This window comes from Abramis brama, assembly GCF_963993115.1.
Source record: "Abramis brama genome assembly, chromosome: 4".
NCBI classification, from domain to species: Eukaryota; Metazoa; Chordata; class Actinopteri; order Cypriniformes; family Leuciscidae; genus Abramis; species Abramis brama.
This window is the reverse complement of record NC_139966.1, coordinates 485,001-503,960: the sequence shown is the minus strand read 5'-3', so window position 1 is coordinate 503,960 and position 18,960 is coordinate 485,001. Positions and strand designations below refer to the sequence as shown.

At 38.5% G+C, this 18,960-nt stretch overlaps 1 protein-coding gene across 1 annotated transcript in view; it reads left to right on the top strand.

Moving 5' to 3' along the window:
- LOC311081371 (protein NLRC3-like) overlaps positions 1–18,960 on the top strand; it is a gene marked incomplete at its 3' end in the record, with an annotated part of 325,193 nt that overhangs the window by 255,141 nt on the left and 51,092 nt on the right. Inside the window, exons 8-10 of the mRNA XM_084111912.1 lie at positions 1,781–1,954; positions 2,833–2,985; positions 16,911–16,957. Coding sequence (XP_083968038.1) covers positions 1,781–1,954; positions 2,833–2,985; positions 16,911–16,957 — 374 coding nt within the window. The remainder of the gene's footprint in view (positions 1–1,780; positions 1,955–2,832; positions 2,986–16,910; positions 16,958–18,960) is intronic.

The window sequence follows — 18,960 nt, the reverse complement described above, 5'->3', positions numbered from 1 at the left end:
TTCACAAGATGAGAATATTTGTTTTTTATATAAATTACTTCATTTAAAAGAAGAGAATTCAAGCTTCATGCCTGTGTGTCTGTATGCCTGTTTGACTGAGTATTCGCTGAGTTATTGTTCATTTTCGGACACGTTTCAGAATGGACTACACTGGCAGAGAGAAGGCAGAACTCGCTTCGTGTTTATTTTTGTTTATTTGGCGAAAAGCACAACACTTTGTTTTTATTGTGAGTATGCACAAAAAAAATACACATTTAACAGAATCGATTTATGTATGAAACTTGTTTGTAATACCAAAGTCAACAGAGCAAAATTAATCTCGTTTAAACTGATAAAAAAAAAGCGAGCCTATCGCGCCGGCGCGATTGTCGACCTCAGGGGGTTAAGCATGAAAATAACTGAAGGAAATATATATTTACTAAACAAATTAAGCCAACTAATTTGATTAATATTCTTTTGGTTTCTCTACCCAATATATTAAAAAGTTACAAATGTAGTGAAAATACAGGTATCGTTATCGGCAAGAACCAAATCAAAAGTATCAGTATCGTTCTGGAAAAAGAGGCATCGGTGCATCCCTACTTATTCAGAGTAAAATCAACCTAGGGTCCTTTGCACTATGACCTAGAGCCAACCCCCCCCCCACCCCTTGTATTTGTACCTCGTAAATTACCCCAAAAATAATGCCCAGAATGGTATCAAACTTCTACAGTAGTACACATAGGTTCTGTACTCATAAAATGAGGCATTGGAAAGTTTTTAAAATGAGGCATTGGAAAGTTTTTAAGTACATCAGGAGTTTATTTAGATAACACTTGCCTGACGGCTCATGCTACTTCTAACCCGGACACCGACATCACTCCACTGAGTTGAGAAAAGCACGTAAAAGTCCTGGCAGAAAGCGATGCATAAGGATGTAGTGTAACGACGCCCAGTTCCAGGAATGCACTAATATTGTGTTGGTAGTACCTGTTTATAACAATAATTAGTTAACACTAAGTTGTCAACACTTTGGAAAAAATTATAATTTGTTGTTACACTACATCCTTATGCATCACTTTCTGCTCATTCAGTAAATGCACAGCTAAACAGAAGTGTTTTGAGTCTGGATTTGAATGTGACTACTGTAGGAGCACATCTGATCTCTTCTGGAAGCTGGTTCCAACATAATAGCTAAAAGCAGACTCGCCATGCTTAGAGTGAACCCCTGGTGTTTCTAGCTGGTGTGATCCTAATGATCTGAGTGATCTGTTGGGTTTATATTCAGTGAGCACGTCTGCAATGTATTGAGGTCCTAGGCCATTGAATGATTTATATACCAGTAATAATACTTTAAAATCAATCCTAAATCTAACTGAGAGCCAGTGTAAAGACCTGAGGATTGGTGTGATATGTTCATATTTTCTGGTTCTGCTCAGCGTTCTGTATGAGCTGCAACTGTCTTATGGTCTTTTTGGGAAGGCCAGTGAGGAGTCCATTACAATAATCCACCCTGCTGGTGATGAAAGCATGAACAAGTTTCTCTAAACCAAGGGTTCTCAACTCAGGCCCTCAAGATCTACTTTCCTGCAGAGTTTAACTCCAACCCTGATCAGACTCACCTGACTGCAACTTTCTAGTAATCCAGATGACCTTGATTAGCTTGTTCAGGAGTATTTGATAAGGGTTTGAGCTAAACTCTGCCAGAGAGTGGATCTCAAGGGCCTGAGTTGAGAACCCCTGTTATAAACCCTACATGAAAAACAAATTAATATTGCTGTTTGTTTTGTTCTCCACACAGGTTACATAGCTGTAATCTCACAGCTCAGTGTTGTGAGAATTTGTCTTCAGTTCTTCAATCCTCAAACATCTTTCTGAGAGAGCTGGACCTGAGTAACAATGACCTGCAGGATTCTGGAGTGAAGCTTCTTTCTGTTGGACTGAAGAGTCCAAACTGTAAGCTACAGACACTGAGGTAAATGGTTTTCCATTAAACAATTAATATAAAAATATATTATCACAATAAATAATGATGACATTTTGTCAACAAATCTGCTCTCAATGGAATGCCAGAACAAGAGACAAAAACAACATTTGCAGGGATGTAATTGACCATTTTGCAAATGACATTTGAAATAAAAAAATAATGCATTCAATACCAATATTCATCACCACACCAATTAACATCATCTCTGGGGCTTGACCTTGCTACCTGCATTCTGGTGCAAAAATCTTACTTGAACATCGATCTTATCCAGGATGATTCCTCGCATAAAAATCCCCAGTAATGTACACTGCTCAGTGTTTATATAATCCACATTCAGAGTGTTAAAAAAGTAACAAAGAAGCAGTGTAGAAGTTAATGAGATAATTATGGTGAGAGAAATTAAAAATGTCACTTTAGGGTTTCACCCCTATACCTAAACTCACTACTTAGGTGCCCTTTACCTTTACTGTTCCCTGCTAGTGGAGTGACCTGCCTAAAGCCTGGTTCATACTGTAAGATTTTGGCCACAATTAGGCTGTCAGGGACACATTTTGTGAACCCTTGAAAATATTCCTCTGCTCCTAGGTCAAAATTTGAAATGTTTGTTCACTAATATTACATGTAATAATACATTAAAATGGTCAATCATTGACTATTGCGATAAAATTTGACCTCATATGAAATTCTGGTAGTGTGACTTCTATGACAACCGTGAGAAAAGCATGATCATAATTAATGCTATGCTAATTAATGTTTTTGTTAATTTTAAGAAAGAATCTACAGAAAATAACAGCTGAAAATACAAACTATGCAGTTTGTGAATGCCAAACTAATGTCATGTGGAATGTTGCTGTATGTCTTTGTAGATTGTCTGGCTGTATGGTGACAGAGGAAGGCTGTGGTTATGTGTCTTCAGCTCTGAGTTCAAACCCCTCACACCTGAGAGAGCTGGATCTGAGCTACAATCACCCAGGAGATTCAGGAGTCAAGCTGCTCACTGATAAACTGGATAAACTCAAGTATGTAGAGCAGGAAGAGTTTTGATTAAACAACTCAAAAAACAGCATTACAATCTACACTTATTACAAACCAGTTACTACATTTTACTACATTTTACTACATTTCATAAAGGTCTTATTGAGAATTTTTAGAGGTTTAGCTCTAGTTATACCACGGGCTGTTGAATGCTTCATTCTGATTGGTTGATGAACATTCTAAGGTGTGCAATTATTTTCAGTAAACGCACAGGAAAAGTAGTTCTACCAGAAAGACCAGCGTCAGTTTCTGCGAACGTTATAATGGGTGTTATCCGGGCTTAAATACTCCATATTTCCAGTGGTTATTGGCTAGATTTGAGGTCAATGAATGAAGTGTTTAATGAATGACGTGATATCAAACCGCATTGGTCACGAAAAGGAGGCCACGTTAGGCCGTGTTGAGGAGAAGGTAACTTGGGTGCATGAGATAGCCTCGATAGGCCTAATTAGGTTGTGAAGTAAATAAGTAAGGGAAACTACCACCAAAACCAGAGTTTGTATAGATAGTATACTTGCCTAAGGAGGTTTTATAGGCAAGGTTTATGATATGTGGTGAACTTACCTTACTCTTGCTAGTAACAAAGTTATCTTTAGTGTTAGCGAAAGAGGATGTGAGTAATGTATAATTTGGTTTAGTTCGGAGAGTCGCATAAGTCTAATGTGCATTAAGACCGCATGTGATGACCCTTAAGAGGAAGCGGCATCAGTAAATAGGTCTAAAGCTATGGACGATTCGGGAATGCCATTATAGAAAAAAGATATGCCATTCCAGCTTTGAAGCAGGTTGTTCCAGAAACTGAGATCGGACAGGCCCCCCTTATCTAAGACTTAGTATCGCTAAATTGTGACATATTATGCCACTTTTTACAAGATGTAATATAAATCTATGGTGTCCCCATAATGTGTCTGTGAAATTTCAGCTCAAAATACCCCCCAGAACATTTATTATAGCTTGTCAAATTTGCCCCTTTTTGGGTGTGAAAAAAACTCGCCATTTTTTGTGTGTGTCCCTTTAAATGCAATTGAGTTGCTGCTCTCCGCCTCCGTTCAGAAGAGGGCCAATCCTTTATAGGTTCGGATAAACCGGCAATAACGAAACGCAGGAATAATTTTACTCTTTTCAATGGTTAGTGGATACATTTTTGTTGTGGAGTTACATTGAGTAATCTCACTTGCATGTACCGTCATATTTAACTTTGTAACAGTTTGTAACAGTTGTAACACGCCCTGAAAGCTAATGGTACAAAATGTAACTGTAAAACTGTTACAACTTTTACACAAGTTTTACACAGTTCCCTGAGGTCTTTATAGGACAGCTGTTTTTTTTCTCTTTCTTTGGGTCAAATAGTGTTCTGTGCTCGTCGGTACAGCAACGACAGAACAGTTTGCATGCTATGCTCGAACTTTTGTCATTGCTTTAAAACTGGTTACACAGTTGTCACTTGCAAAATCCATGGACTGGAAAAAAAAATATATGGAAGTAGTGTCCTTGACATCACCCATAGTTTTCTGAAGAGCATTTTTTAAAGCCCAAAGTCGGCGGAGCTGGTCGTCAATGAAAATGGGCAAAAAGGCAGGATTAGCTGAGGTGACGTGACTCTCACTGATATCAGACAAAAGCACTTGCGTGAAGTTGGCCCCCCACCCAACGCAAAACTTCGCCAAAATATGCTCAATCGTTTGTGCTCCGTTTGAGCTGTAAAAAGTTTTGTTTGTGCTGTTTCAGTTTTTTAGTTATTAAAAGAATATTTTTAGGTCATTCTGAGGTCACTCAGCCCCCTCACATGATCCAAATTCAACCAAAATAGTCTCGTTCGTTTGTGCTGGTATGTGCCGGTAAAGGTTTCATTTGTGCTGCGTCGGGTTTCAAAATATCAGACATTTAATTATAGATGATGATGTCACCAGCCCCCCCACATGCTTCAAATTCACCCCAAATATGCTCAATCGTTTGTGCTCCGTTTGTGCTGGTTTGTGCAGTAAAAAAATTTAGTTTGAGCCGTTTCGGTTTTTTAGATATTAAAATAATATTTTTAGGTCATTCTGAGGTCACTCAGAACCCCACATGCTCCAAATTCACCCAAAATAGTTGTGTTCGTTTGTGCTTCGTTTGTGCTGGTTTGTGCCAGTAAAATTTTCGTTTGTGCTGCGTCGGGTTTTAAAATATTAGACATTAAATTATTGTTGATGACGTCACCAGCCCCCCACATGCTCCAAATTCACCCAAAATAGTCTCGTACGTTTGTGCTTCGTTTGTGCTGGTTTGTGCCGGTAAAAATTTTGTTTGTGCTGTGTCGGGTTTTACAATATTAGACATTAAATCAATTTATAAATGTTGATATTTATTAGGCCTATTATTAGATGTATTGCATTTTATTTCGGGTTTTTCATTTATTTAATCTCTTACCAAAATGCTAGATGCTAATAAAGATGATTTAATAGAACTTCAACTTCTTATCAGTGATTTGTAGTTTTGTAATATTTATTAAAATCGTCATGGTGTTCAGACATTATGCCAGACTCTTTTTCTGTCACTCACTTTCTCTCTGGGCAAAATTAATTTCTGCGTGTGTGCCATCAAGTCGTAGTTTAATGTAACTTCAGCAATTTTGGGCACGAGAACAGCAAAAATATCCTCGAGGTGAGCACATTTTTAAAGTTGAATTGAAGAAGACTTTCTGTCATCACATAATTTGTTCAATAAACAATTATCTTTACTTCATGCACTGGTCTCTCCTGATTGTATTTTTTATTTATTTAGAAAATGAGTCTCATCTACTACACTTCACTGCCACCACTAGGGGCAAGTGACACTTCTGTTCAAGAATGCACTATGTATAAAATAGTGTAGAGTAGGTGAAGAAAAGGTCGATACATATCAAACTACAAAAGTCATTACTAATCCAAATTTCTGGCCAATGTAAGTATACATTGTTTCAAAACTCAGTTACAATATTAGTAGCTTCAAGAATAATTGTACAACATTCAAGAGAGCTAAGATTGTCCATGGTTATTGAACAGAAAACTCATTAATAACACTTATATTACTAATTTAGCTATGAAATGCTGATTACAGTTGCAACAAGCTGCCTTTTAGTATAAAAAAAGAACATGGGTCACATGTGCAACTGTAGGCTAGTTAACATTTCATAGCTAAATTAGTGATATTAGTATTAGCAATGACTTTTCTGTTCAATAGACAATGACAATCTAGGGATCAACATTACCATATTGGTCCTAATATAAGATATATTATCCAGCTACATTATCCTTAATATATTATATTATCCTTATATTCAGACCAATACAGTAATAGATTAAAAAAAAAAACATTTTGGAGTCAGGATTATTGAGTTGTTTTACTAGTCGACAGGGATTCCATTTTCACAGTCCTGTGTTCATCAAAAGAGGCCAGAGCTTAGTAAACAGCAACCGAGGTATGCAGCAAAGCATTTGTGAAGCCACAACACTCACAACCTTGAGGCGGATTGGCTACAACAGCAGAAGATCCCACCGGGTACCACTCATCTCCACTAAAAATAGGAAAAAGAGGCTACAATTTGCACGAGCTCACCAAAATTGGACAGTTGAAGACTGGAAAAATGTTGCCTGGTCTGATGAGTCTCGATTTCTGTTGAGACATTCAGATGGTAGAGTCAGAATTTGGCGTAAACAGAATGAGAACATGGATCCATCATGCCTTGTTACCACTGTGCAGGCTGGTGGTGGTGGTGTAATGGTGTGGGGGATGTTTTCTTGGCACACTTTAGGCCCCTTAGTGCCAATTGGGCATCGTTTAAATGCCACGGCCTACCTGAGCATTGTTTCTGACCATGTCCATCCCTTTATGACCACCATGTACCCATCCTCTGATGGCTACTTCCAGCAGGATAATGCACCATGTCACAAATCTCGAATCATTTCAAATTGTTTTCTTGAACATGACAATGAGTTCACTGTACTAAAATGGCCCCCACAGTCACCAGATCTCAACCCAATAGAGCATCTTTGGGATGTGGTGGAACGGGAGCTTCGTGCCCTGGATGTGCATCCCACAAATCTCCATCAACTGCAAGATGCTATCCTATCAATATGGGCCAACATTTCTAAAGAATGCTTTCAGCACCTTGTTGAATCAATGCCACGTAGAATTAAGGCAGTTCTGAAGGCGAAAGGGGGTCAAACACAGTATTAGTATGGTGTTCCTAATAATCCTTTAGGTGAGTGTATCTGTACAAGACATTATCAAAGACATCTACAAACCCCACAGTGAGCTTTGATGCAACTGGCTCAGTGGTGAGAAAACTACAGAGACCAAATGGCAAATCTGGCCATGTATTCCTATATCAGGGTGTTGTCAAGTGTCCCAGTGGTGCAAATGCAGTCAGAGAGTCATGATGTTAATGCCATAACACATTGGCTGACAGAATGGATACGCAGGTGCACCTACTCCAAAAGAGGTTGTGAGTGACTTTTCTCTGGCTTTGCTCTGAGCTTTGGTCAAGGCTTTACTCCTCATCCTGATCTTAAGACCTACATCAATGAGTGTTGTGGAGTCTTACTCGGTAAACAGTCAGCAAAAGTCCCACCTTGTATTGTGCGGGTTGATGTTGCACACTGCATCAAGATGATCTGCCGGTGGGACTGCTTGAAAAAAAACAAAAAACACATTGCATTCAAGATTTCTTTGTGAGGTCAATAGCTCAGCTTCTCATGTCACAATCCATGGACGATGCAAGAGAGCTACTAAGATGTATTACTATTGTGGCTCTCAGTGAAGCAGAGGGCAACGACTGCTCTGGAGCCCCCCTCATTTCAGAAAGGTGCAAGAAATACATGAAAGCCCGAATTGCAGAAGAGTGTGTCATCATTCCAGATGTAGAGGGTGCGAACCTGGAAGAAGTGGATCCATGTGACCAAACACAGACAGACCTGCGGCAGTGGGTAACAGACATATGAGGAGAGCAGGTCACTTGCCGTAGCTAATGGTGATCATGACAAATATGCACTTCCTTCCTGAGATTATTCCCAATATAATCTGGCTTGCAAATTACTTACCACTCTGGACAGGGGTAATGATCCCTCACTTCCGGAGCTCCAACATCACCGCAAGTTCAGCCAATGTCGAAGCCGAGTTCAAAAACATCAAACGTGGCCTTTTCAAGCATGAAAACTTGCCTATTCGAGTAGATCGATTCATTGCTCGACATCTGTCCTTCACTGAAGGCAACATGCATATTTTTTTCTGCAAAACAAAAGAGTGTGGAAAAAGGTGAAGAGGATGAAGCTGTTGCGACAGTTGTTGACACAGGAGTCAATCCACTACCCACCACAATCTCCAGTGTAGATGGAAGGCCAGAAATGGATGCTTCCTGCTCTGGGAAGTCTGACACTGTCACAAACATCCATCCAACAGATGACGAAGCTGTTGAAAACTGGAAAGGCTTAGTGGTTCCACCCAAAGAGAGGAAGAGGAGTTCATACCTCTTTCCTTGTCCTGAATGGCTCCATGCAGATCCATCTGTGAGGGGGAAAAGACTCAAAGTGGACTTGTTGAAAAATGGAAACGTGCATTTGATGCTTTTTGTCAATGCTTATGTTGTGCTTTCTGCGGTAGTGTCACTTTTGAAAATAGTTTGCAATGAGGATTCCAGCAACCTCCTCCAGCTAGTGAAATCCATCACCACAAAGGGTCTGAATGCACAGGCCTACATAGAGAGGGCAGAGCTGCTGAGTGAAATATTCAAAGCTGTCCGACTGAAGTCTGGTGCTCTCCAAATCGATGCACAATGCCACATCTCCACTATCATTGAAAAGTCAATGACAAAACGCATTGTGTTTCATTAACAAAACAGTGCTCCTCACAGTATTGTGCTCTCAGCAAACAAGAAATTGCAAACTGAAAAAGAAACTGTTGCTGTACTGCAGGCTTCTGGCATGGCTCATCTTCAGACCGCGGTGGAAGAAGGCCTTCACCTTCCGGAGTCCCCCTGCCTCAGACCGATCTAAAGTCCGTCACAGTGTCCCTCTGCAATCAAGCCAGATACCTCAGGAAAAGTGCTCTGTGCAGGGAAAGTTTCTCACAGTTACAGTCTGGGAGAACTTATGTGGATTGACACTGACCTGGGAAGCAACTCCACAGAATTTCTTTTGAGTGAATTTCCCTCCAATCTGATGCTCCAAGGAGAGAGATTTACTTTACGGGCAGTCATTGCTTTTAGAGGAGGCTTAACCCAGGATGCTCTTGGACATTATGTGGCCTACTGCAGGAGGTCTCCATGTGTCTGGGAGATGTATGACGACCTGAGAAGTGGAGTGACAGGAGCGTCAGATAAAAACAAAATATGTCCACATGCTGTATTATACACAGAAGACTGTTTGCACTATTTTAATATAATTTCACACGGTAAATTATTTTTGTTGAACTTTTTGTATGAACTTGTTTTCCTACTCCTGTTAGGAGAAGTAGTGTGCTATTTTATGGAAGTTTGCACTCAAGTCTATTATTTTGTGTAGTATTTTTGGTTTGAAGACAGATAGTAACTAGTCAGTATTAAGTGTTTTTAAGTTTAAGTTTTTAAAGGTAAATGTTTTTGTTAATGGATGTTCGATAGTACATAATTAAATTTCAAATGTTAAATCATTTTGACTTAATTAATTGAGTCATGAGTTTATACATAATAATAATAATAGTTATTAAATAAAAGATACACACACACACACACACACACACACACACACAGTACCGGTCAAAAGTTTGAAAATGTTTATTTTTTAATGTTTCTCAAAGAAGTCCCTTCTGCTCACCAAGGCTGTATTTATTTGATCAAAAATACAATAAAATTGTGAAATTTTCCATATATATTCAGTATATATTCCAATATAATACTTTTATATGTGAATATATAGTAAAGTGTAATTTATTCCTGTGATCAAAGCTGAATTTTCAGGATCATTACTTTTGTCTTCAGTGTCACATGATCCTTCAGAAATCATTCTTATATGCTGATGTTATAAATTTGATGCTCAAGAAACATTATCAATGTTGAAAAAAGTTGTGCTGTTTAATATAGTGCTCTTTTTTTTCTGGAAACCAAGATATACAACAATTCAAAGGTTTTGGTTAAGTAACTTTTATAAAAAATAATACTTTTATTTAGCAAGGACGCATTAAATTAATTAAAAGTGAGAAAAAAATCACGGTTTCCACAAAAATATTAAGCATCCAAAACCCACGCAATGGGTATTCAACATTGATATGAGCACCAATAATAATTGAGCACACAATCAACATTTTACTATGATTTCTGAAGAATCATGTGACATTGAAAACTGGAGTAATGATACAGAAAATTCAGCTTTGACATCACAGGAATGAATTACATATAGTAATTATATTAAAACAGAAAATAGATTTTTTAAAGTGTAATAATATTTCATAATGTTCAGTGTATGTTTGATCAAAAAAAATTCAGCCTTGGTGAGCTAAGAGACTTTATAATAATCCAAATTTATGGCCCATACTGTATAGGCCTGTACACACACACACACACACACACACACCCTATGTATGTATAAACACAGCAAACAGATTATGGTGCTTGTATTTATGACAATGTTCATATGTGTTCAACACAACATAGCCTACAGTAAGTAAAAACACTTTGTAGTTTGTGTTAAATGCCACACATCCTGTGATCCGCAGTGTCCGTTAAAAGTTGAAAACACACAGGATAACAGTTAAGTGAATATTGTGATTTGGTTTGCCATTTCGGTCTTACCTGTTTTACTTTAACTGTAGCTACTGTAAAAAACAAAGCCTGGTCTATAATTCTCTCATTCAGTGTCTAATATTGTAAAACCCGACGCAGCACAAACGAAAATTTTACCGGCACAAACCAGCACAAACGAAGCACAAACGAACGAGACTATTTTGGGTGAATTTGGAGCATGTGGGGTTCTGAGTGACTTCAGAATGACCTAAAAATATTATTTTAATATCTAAAAAACTGACACGGCTCAAACAAAACTTTTTACAGCACAAACCAGCACAAACGGAGCACAAACGATTGAGCATATTTTGGCGAAGGTTTGCGTTGGGTGGAGGGCCAACTTCACGCAGGTGACAAAAGCTTGTTCGGCTGCAGGCCGATCAGTGACTGACTTGAGCAGTGCATGCCGGTTAGAAATTCTGTCCTACTTGAGACAGCGCTGACGCCACGTGACTGTGACATATACCATCACAGTACGGCGAGAGTGATTCGAGATCAGTCGGAGGACTCAGCCAGCGCAGCTTCTCCAGAGCGGCAGCATGAGCTCTGATGATGACAGCTTTTCTTTAACGAACTATCACATGTGTTTCGTGTTTATTCTCACACCTGCAGTTCCACTAATGCTCTCAAATCTGTTTTAAAAACAGTAAAGCTCTTTTCATGCAGTCACGATGTTATAATGTGTCGTGTTTATAAAAATAAAACTGAATAAAAAGCGTAGACACCACTACATTGATAGTATAGGCTTATTTTTAACTTTATTCGTGTGCAAACAAGCGCTGTATTAAGCAGTACTTGTAAAGTATTGAATGAAAATGTCTCTGAAGAGTTTCATCACTTCAGCTGTGATAAAGTATGCAAACACAGCACGAGCGACACTATGGGAAGCAGAAAGTGTCTGACTTCACATCTCTGTTTTCAGCTCCTCCTCGCCTGCACACAACTCTCGCCGATCGGTTTCTTCCAGACGCAGCCGATGTCAAACACACCTAAACACTAGTAGTGACTGCAGCGGCAATCACCTGTCACTATAGTGGCCATGCCCTTAATTATGCAGAACTTCAAGGCTTGATATAATTTATACCGATGAGAACCGACTGAAGCTAGTGAAGCTCCGGAGAAGTTGATGGGCCTAATGTTTTCTCTTTTGGAAGTGGAACGCCTACGTGGCTGATCTTTGGTCTATTTAGTCTATTGAATTGGTCTATTTAGCGTATCAAATAATGATAATAACAATGATATTTATGATAATAATAATAGAAAAAATTCGAAAATGTGCAGATAGATTCATTGACGTTATTGCAGAGAGGAATTCCTTTGAACACAGTAATAGGACAGCCTTTAGCATTGAAAGTGGTGTTTACAGGTTCAGCACTGTGTACAGCGACTGGAGCTCTGCTGACAAGAGCTTTAGCAGAATGATGCAGAGTGACCATGAGAACTACAAACTGCACAAGTCAGAGGTTTTTGGCTGCCAAAATGATGTAACAGCAGTTCAGTGTCTGTAACGGACAAGTCTAATATAGTGTTAGTTAGCGTGATAAAAGAGACGGATTTGCTGAGAACGATCTGTGATATTCATAAAATAATGTGCCCCCATATGTTTGATTAAAGTCCGCAATCATCACTTGGCATAAATCGAGTTCTTCCCGGGGATTGCCTTTGAATGAAGGAAACTTCATTGCCTTGAATGAAGTTTGATCCTAGTAGAGGGGACACATTAATAGTGGCTGGTGGAACAAAAGACCCACCAGAAACTTGAAACCCCACTTGAAAAACTTGAACGGCAGTAGGAGGAGATCATCTCTCCTCAGATTGCTGTTTTTAGCCCCGGGAAGGAGAACTGCCATGCGCTGGCTTCCTACACACGGGTCTCGATCCGCTCGGGCCTGGGGCTTGAGAACGGCTGTCAGAGTCGGTGAGTTAAAAATTCTGTATCGTTATGGCTGCAATCGAGACACGGGTGAGTGAATGCCGGCGTCAGTTTCTGCGAATGTAGTAATGAGTGTTAACCGGGCTTAAATACTCCATATGTCGAGTAGTGATTGGCTAGATCTGTGGTTAATGAATGACGTGATATTAGAGTCTTCCCTGAGAGCTCCCATTTCTAGGCAGGTCTTGACTGCATTACAGTTCCATATCACTTTGCAAAATGATTTCAGTTATTTCAGAGGTCCTGACTACGGAAGCCCTGAACCGCCACGTAAAAAAAAAAAAAAAGCGTTTTTTTACGTTGCGTTTCAGGGCTTATAAAGTCGAGAATAAAGAGAATAAAGTCAAAATATTTCAAGATTAAAGTTGAAACATTTCGAGAATAAAGTCGAAACATTACCAGAATATAGTCTTCTGTATAAGTTGCATGTGTGCTTGCCGTTATTTCACATTGCCGCACAGGCATTCATGTGTGCATGTGTGTGTGCGTGTGTGTCAGTGTGTGTGTGTGTGTGTGTGTGTAAACTGGATCTACACAAAATAATAGCTTTACTTTTATCTTGTCTTTCAACAAAAAGAAAATCTACAGGTCTACCAACATGGCATTAGGCTAGGACGTTATAAAATATACTGCGCCGAAATAGACTTTAGCCTACAGGCGAAAACACTTTTCAGACTGGATCAAGATATCCAGCTTTATGAATGAATGCATGAATGAGGCATTTATATAGCGCTTTCATATGTTTACTGTAGGCCTACACCTAAAAGCGCTTTACAATCCTTTCAGGGAATCTCTCCTCAACCACCACCAGTGGTTATATTATATTATATATTATATTTGAGAAACACACACAAAAAATTCTGAATTGGAAACACGCCCTATGCACCAGTGGACGCGCGACGTTATGATTGCGCACACACGCAACTTCTACAGAAGACTGTATTCTGGTAATGTTTCGACTTTAATCTCGAAATGCTAGATTTTTTTTTTTTTACAGATTTTTATTCTTTTTTGCGTTGCGGTTCAGGGCTTCCGTACATGACATGTTTCATCAGTCAAACAGTTTCGCAACTAATGTAGGATATCTGAAAAAGGGGCTGTGTTAGCTGAGGTCCAGTGGGGTGACGCATGAGCACATACCCGACTTTTCTTATTTCTAAATATATTTAGGCTATTGGCATTTTGTGCAGATACAACATCGTGTATATGTAAAAATTAAATGAATCACAGCTCCGCTTTTCTAAATATATATATATATATATAGTTTATCCTCATCTGCATTTTCAAGAGAGAGATTAATGGTATCAATATAATCTAAAAAAGGTCTCCATGTTTTATGAAAGGTTTTTAAAGACCCTTTCAAAGACAAACTGATTTTTGAAGAAAACCTGATTTGGTTTTTTCAAAGTTTTAAATATTTTAGACCAAAACTCTGTCAGACCTGGACAGGACCGGGACATGTGAGTGTGATTGGCTGGAGATTGGTTGCACCTATTGCCACTGTCACTTCTGTCTGGGTATATTTTGGCTCTGTGAAGAATCTTGCATTAGATCAAACTGTGCTGGGAACCGTAGAAGACCAGTCACAAAAAACTGGATCAGAACATGATGGTAGAAAAGATAAATGGTTTACTATAGGAGCCAGAACAGATGGTCTGATTAACTCATTATGCTTCCTAAATTGAACCCATATTTTAAGAGTATGGGCTGCTATTAAACTGTTAGAGACATTTTTACAATTTCTAGGAAGCTGAGAGCAAATCACAAAATGAAGGGAGAATTTTGAGGATGGCAATTCCATTCGGGCCCAAACAGGGTAATCAGAAACTCTTGAGGAGTTGGTCCAATACAAAAGCTTATTGATATTACAGGCCCTGTAATACTGTTAAACATTTGGTAAAGCGAGGTCCCCTTTGGACTTTGGGAGTTCAAGTACAATTTTCCTAATCTGTGCACACTTGCCGCACCACAAAAAAAGTGTGACAAAAGTAGAGTGACAAAAATTACTTGTTAATGAGAAGGGGTATATGCTGGAAGAGATATAAAAATGTGCGTAAAATTGTCCTTTTAACCAAGTTAATACGGCCAATTAACGAGATAGGAAGAGAGGACCACTTATCTATACCCGCCTTATAAACATCAATTAAAGAATTAAAACATTTTCTAGAGATATCTTTGTGATCTTAGTGATGAATACGCCTAGATATCTTAATCCTTCTTGAGACCACTATAAAAGTATGTTGGGAAAGTGGGAAAGGGAAAGTATGTTGGGAAAGTGTCTCAGCTGCTAAATTGATAGGGAACAATTAGCTCTTTTGAAGATTTCATTTGTGACCAGAGTTTGCCAAATGATACAAAAATCTCGAGGATTGGTGGTAACAATGAAATTGGGTTAGCTATATATAAAAGAAGGTCGTCTTCATAAAGGGACAGTTTATAAGAGGTTCAAAACCAGGTAATGCCCTCAAACTTTTCCTCACTTCACAACCAAAAGGCCAAATAGCCAAAGCAAATAATAGAGGCGAAAGGGGGCAACCTTGGCATGTGCCTTGATGAAGGGGAAAGGCTTTAGAAAGTGTTGCATTGGTTTGCACAGATGCTACAGGGGAGGAGTATAGTAATCAAATCCATGATAAAAAATTGGAGCTGAAACCAAATTTATTTAAAAAAAAATAAAAAATACTCCGACTCTACCCTGTCGAATGCCCTCTCAGCATCAATGATGGTATTAAAAAGTCTTCTGGTATTATTAAATGAGTGTCTCCCAGTCATGAAACCTGTCTGGTCAGGGGAAACAACAGCAGGCAACGCTTGCTGAAGGCGAAGGGCAAGAACCTTAGATAGAATTCCACATTTAACAATGAAATTGGCCTGTAGCTACTGCAAAGCAGTGGATCTTTATCTTTCTTAAGCAACAATGAAATGGATGCCTCAGACATGGTTGTTAGGAGCCGGCCTGAAAGAAGGGCCTCATTATATACTCTTTGTAGAATTGGGGCTAAAACGGAGGAGAAAGTCTATAAAATACGATGGTAAAGGCATCAGGGCCAGGAGATTTGCCATTGAATTTAAATCAATTGCCTCTTATATTTCTGTGGTAGACACAGGCCTGCCCAAATCATTTGTGGAGCCATCGTTAACGCAGGGGAATTTTAGTTGATCAGAAGTGTTTGGGCCATTCCACATTCTTGAGTTACATGTTCACTTCGTCTGGTGTAACGGGCGCCTCGGCTTTCATGTTCGCTTGGATGTTTTCGTTGTTTTACTTGCCTTTTTAGATGGGTACTGTTATTCAAAAGTTGTCTTGTTAGTGTTTGTAGTGTGTCAGGAAAAACTCGATGGGGTAGTTAAAGGACACTGAATGGGGAAGTCCATTACTCCATTACACTGCTCACCGGAAACCCCATACATGGCTTTTCTAACACAACTGAAAAGCTACAGGATAATTCTCAGTAAAGAGGCAGTAACGTCGCTGCTCTTTAACCCTCTGGGGTCTGAGGTGTTTCTGGGCCCTGGAGAATAAAATAGGCTTATGATCGGACAGCAGAACATCTGAGAATACAATATCAGTGGCATCGAGCCCGTAAGCTGAGATCCAGCGTGTGGCCCTGAATATGAGTAGAGTCGTTGATCCTCTGCGATAGATCAAAAGCATCTATTAGACTAAGAAACTCCTGCGACAAGGAATTTGACAGACCGCAAACATGAATATTAATATAATGAGCAGAAACAAGCAAACATCTAATAAACACACTCACTCACAGCCCAAAAACACACAGCCCATCAGACACACACACACACACACACACACACACACACACGTATATAATGTTAAATTTCTAAGTTCAGTCGTTACATGATTTCTCTATTATACTTTTTTATTATTATTATTGATTTATTTTATTTTATTATTGATTTATGTTATTATTTTAATTTTTGCTTTATCTACCCATGAATATATATAATATTATTTTTATTTTCCTGTACATAGATGTATGTTGTTTTAATGCTTTCGCAATACAAAATGTAATTGTCATGCCAGTAAAGTTTTCTGAATTGAATATAATTTAATTGAGTGAGAGATTGTGTGAGTGTTTTTGTGTGTGAGTGAGTGTGTGGAGTGTATCGGTTTGTGTGTGAGTGAGTGAGTGAGTGTGTGTCTGGTTGTGTGTCTTTACTGATTAACTGTGTGTGTTTTCTAGTGTGGATCATGGAGGAGAGATCAGGATTACAGCAGGACCATACAAATGTACGTCTACACACACACACACTCTCACTCTCTCTCTCACTCTCTCTCTCTCTCTCTCTCTCTCTCTCTCTCTCTCTCTCTCTCTCTCTCTCTCTCTCTCTCTCTCTCTCTCTCTCTCTCTCTCTCTCTCTCTCTCTCTCTCTCTCTCTCACACACACACACACACACACACACACACTTTGACGTAGTAGTTATAATCTAAGATAAATTGCTTATTTAAAAATAATTCTTTACATAACAGAAATTGCAAACAAAGTAGAAATTATATATCTATAGACATAGACATATATATATCAGAGTTTCCGTTAGAAAAAAATGGTGCCGGTCAAAGTGACCGGCAGAGGTTTCGTTTTCCGGACATTTTGAAGATATGCCGGTCAAATATCGCCTCTTAATTAGTCAAGTTGAGGAAAACTGGAGGAAGGCTATGTAACTTAAAAAAATGACATAATCAGGCCGAATGCAACATGTTTATTAGCCTAACTTTCAAAAAAAAAAAAAAAACAGAAAAAAAACATGAACGTCCGATTGGCGTCAATCAACGCCAATTGTTTTTACTATGGTTTCACATTCATAGTTTAACAAACCAATCCCCCTTCCCCACATAGAATATCTGAAGCCTATTGTTTTTACTCAAGCGAACTTCCCAGTGTCTCTCCACAACTTGCAATGCGCATAAGCCGCGTAACCTTGTTCTCCGCAAGGCGACTTCGCTGCTTCGTCTTGATCCGATTCTGCAGCGAGAAACCCCTCTCTGCAGGAACACTCGAGACCCATTTCCTACTATGGTTTTGTACGTTTCTTCATTCGGATCTATTTGCGATCCATTCCATTCTAAACAAACAACGCAGTTTATATGCTTCGTCCTTGTTTCATTATTCATTAAGATAATAATTAATAAATGCACGCATAATTATCAGTGAACTTGATAAATGTTGCAGATATGTTTTGCTATGCATGCACAAACAAATGCCTTTCAACTTATGTGTGCAAAATTCAGAATAAAATGAATGTGCAGCAATTTGTACAAATAGAGAGTCTATGTCTAGCTACTATACATGTTGTAGCCATTAAAAAAGCTCATTTAGTTTAATATTTGTTAAAATATTATAATGTTATTTTTTTATTTATGTGGATTATGAAAAGTGAACCGCACGAGTAGGATGCGCAATATCGAGAGACATGGAGCGGGTCAGACATGATTTTGACCACTTAATTAAGTTTGGTTTTGTAGAATGACTTTTTTTGAAGTGAATTTCGTTTTGTATAAATTGTATCTTAATTTTAATATTATATTTTTATAATATATTTTTTTTTCAACCAATTGCCTGTATTTAATAAATAAGCAGCAAAATAAAGCAGACGATAGGCCTAATCATGAAGGCGCCTGCGTGGTCACTTGCATTGCTCGTGAACTGGAGCGCATCTCATCCTAATTTAACGAAACTCAGCGTAGGCCTCACAGACATGAAATAAATCTTAAGAAAGCTTGAAATGTCTTTTTAACAATTTAAAACGAAAAGAAATAGGCTACTCTCTGATTATGTAATCCATGATGTGCATTTCTCTCGCGTTCACTATGGAGATGGTGATCGTCAACTTCATCTTTACAGCTGTTGTTGCTGTTAATAAATTAAAAATAATAGGCCTATAATTTTATTAAACAATAAATTAAATGAAATTGTAATTGTATTAAAAAAGCAACAAAAAAAATCCTGTTTAAGGTTTTTTTTTTTTTTTTACCTATGCTAATTACGCATTAAATTTAGGTAGGCTACTGAGTCACTGTCCTCAATGCCCAGAAAAGCGCTGAAACGGAGATGAAGGGGAACCCGTTTTTATTTTATTTTTTAATTTTTGGCTTATTTTAACTGGCCCATCCAGTTTTCTGGAGGCCCACCTACAATCAAAATCCTGGCGCCGCTAGTGCTTTGCAGCGGTCTGATATCAAGAAATAACAGACCGCATTCCACATTGGAATTCAACCAAGCCATGTAATAATG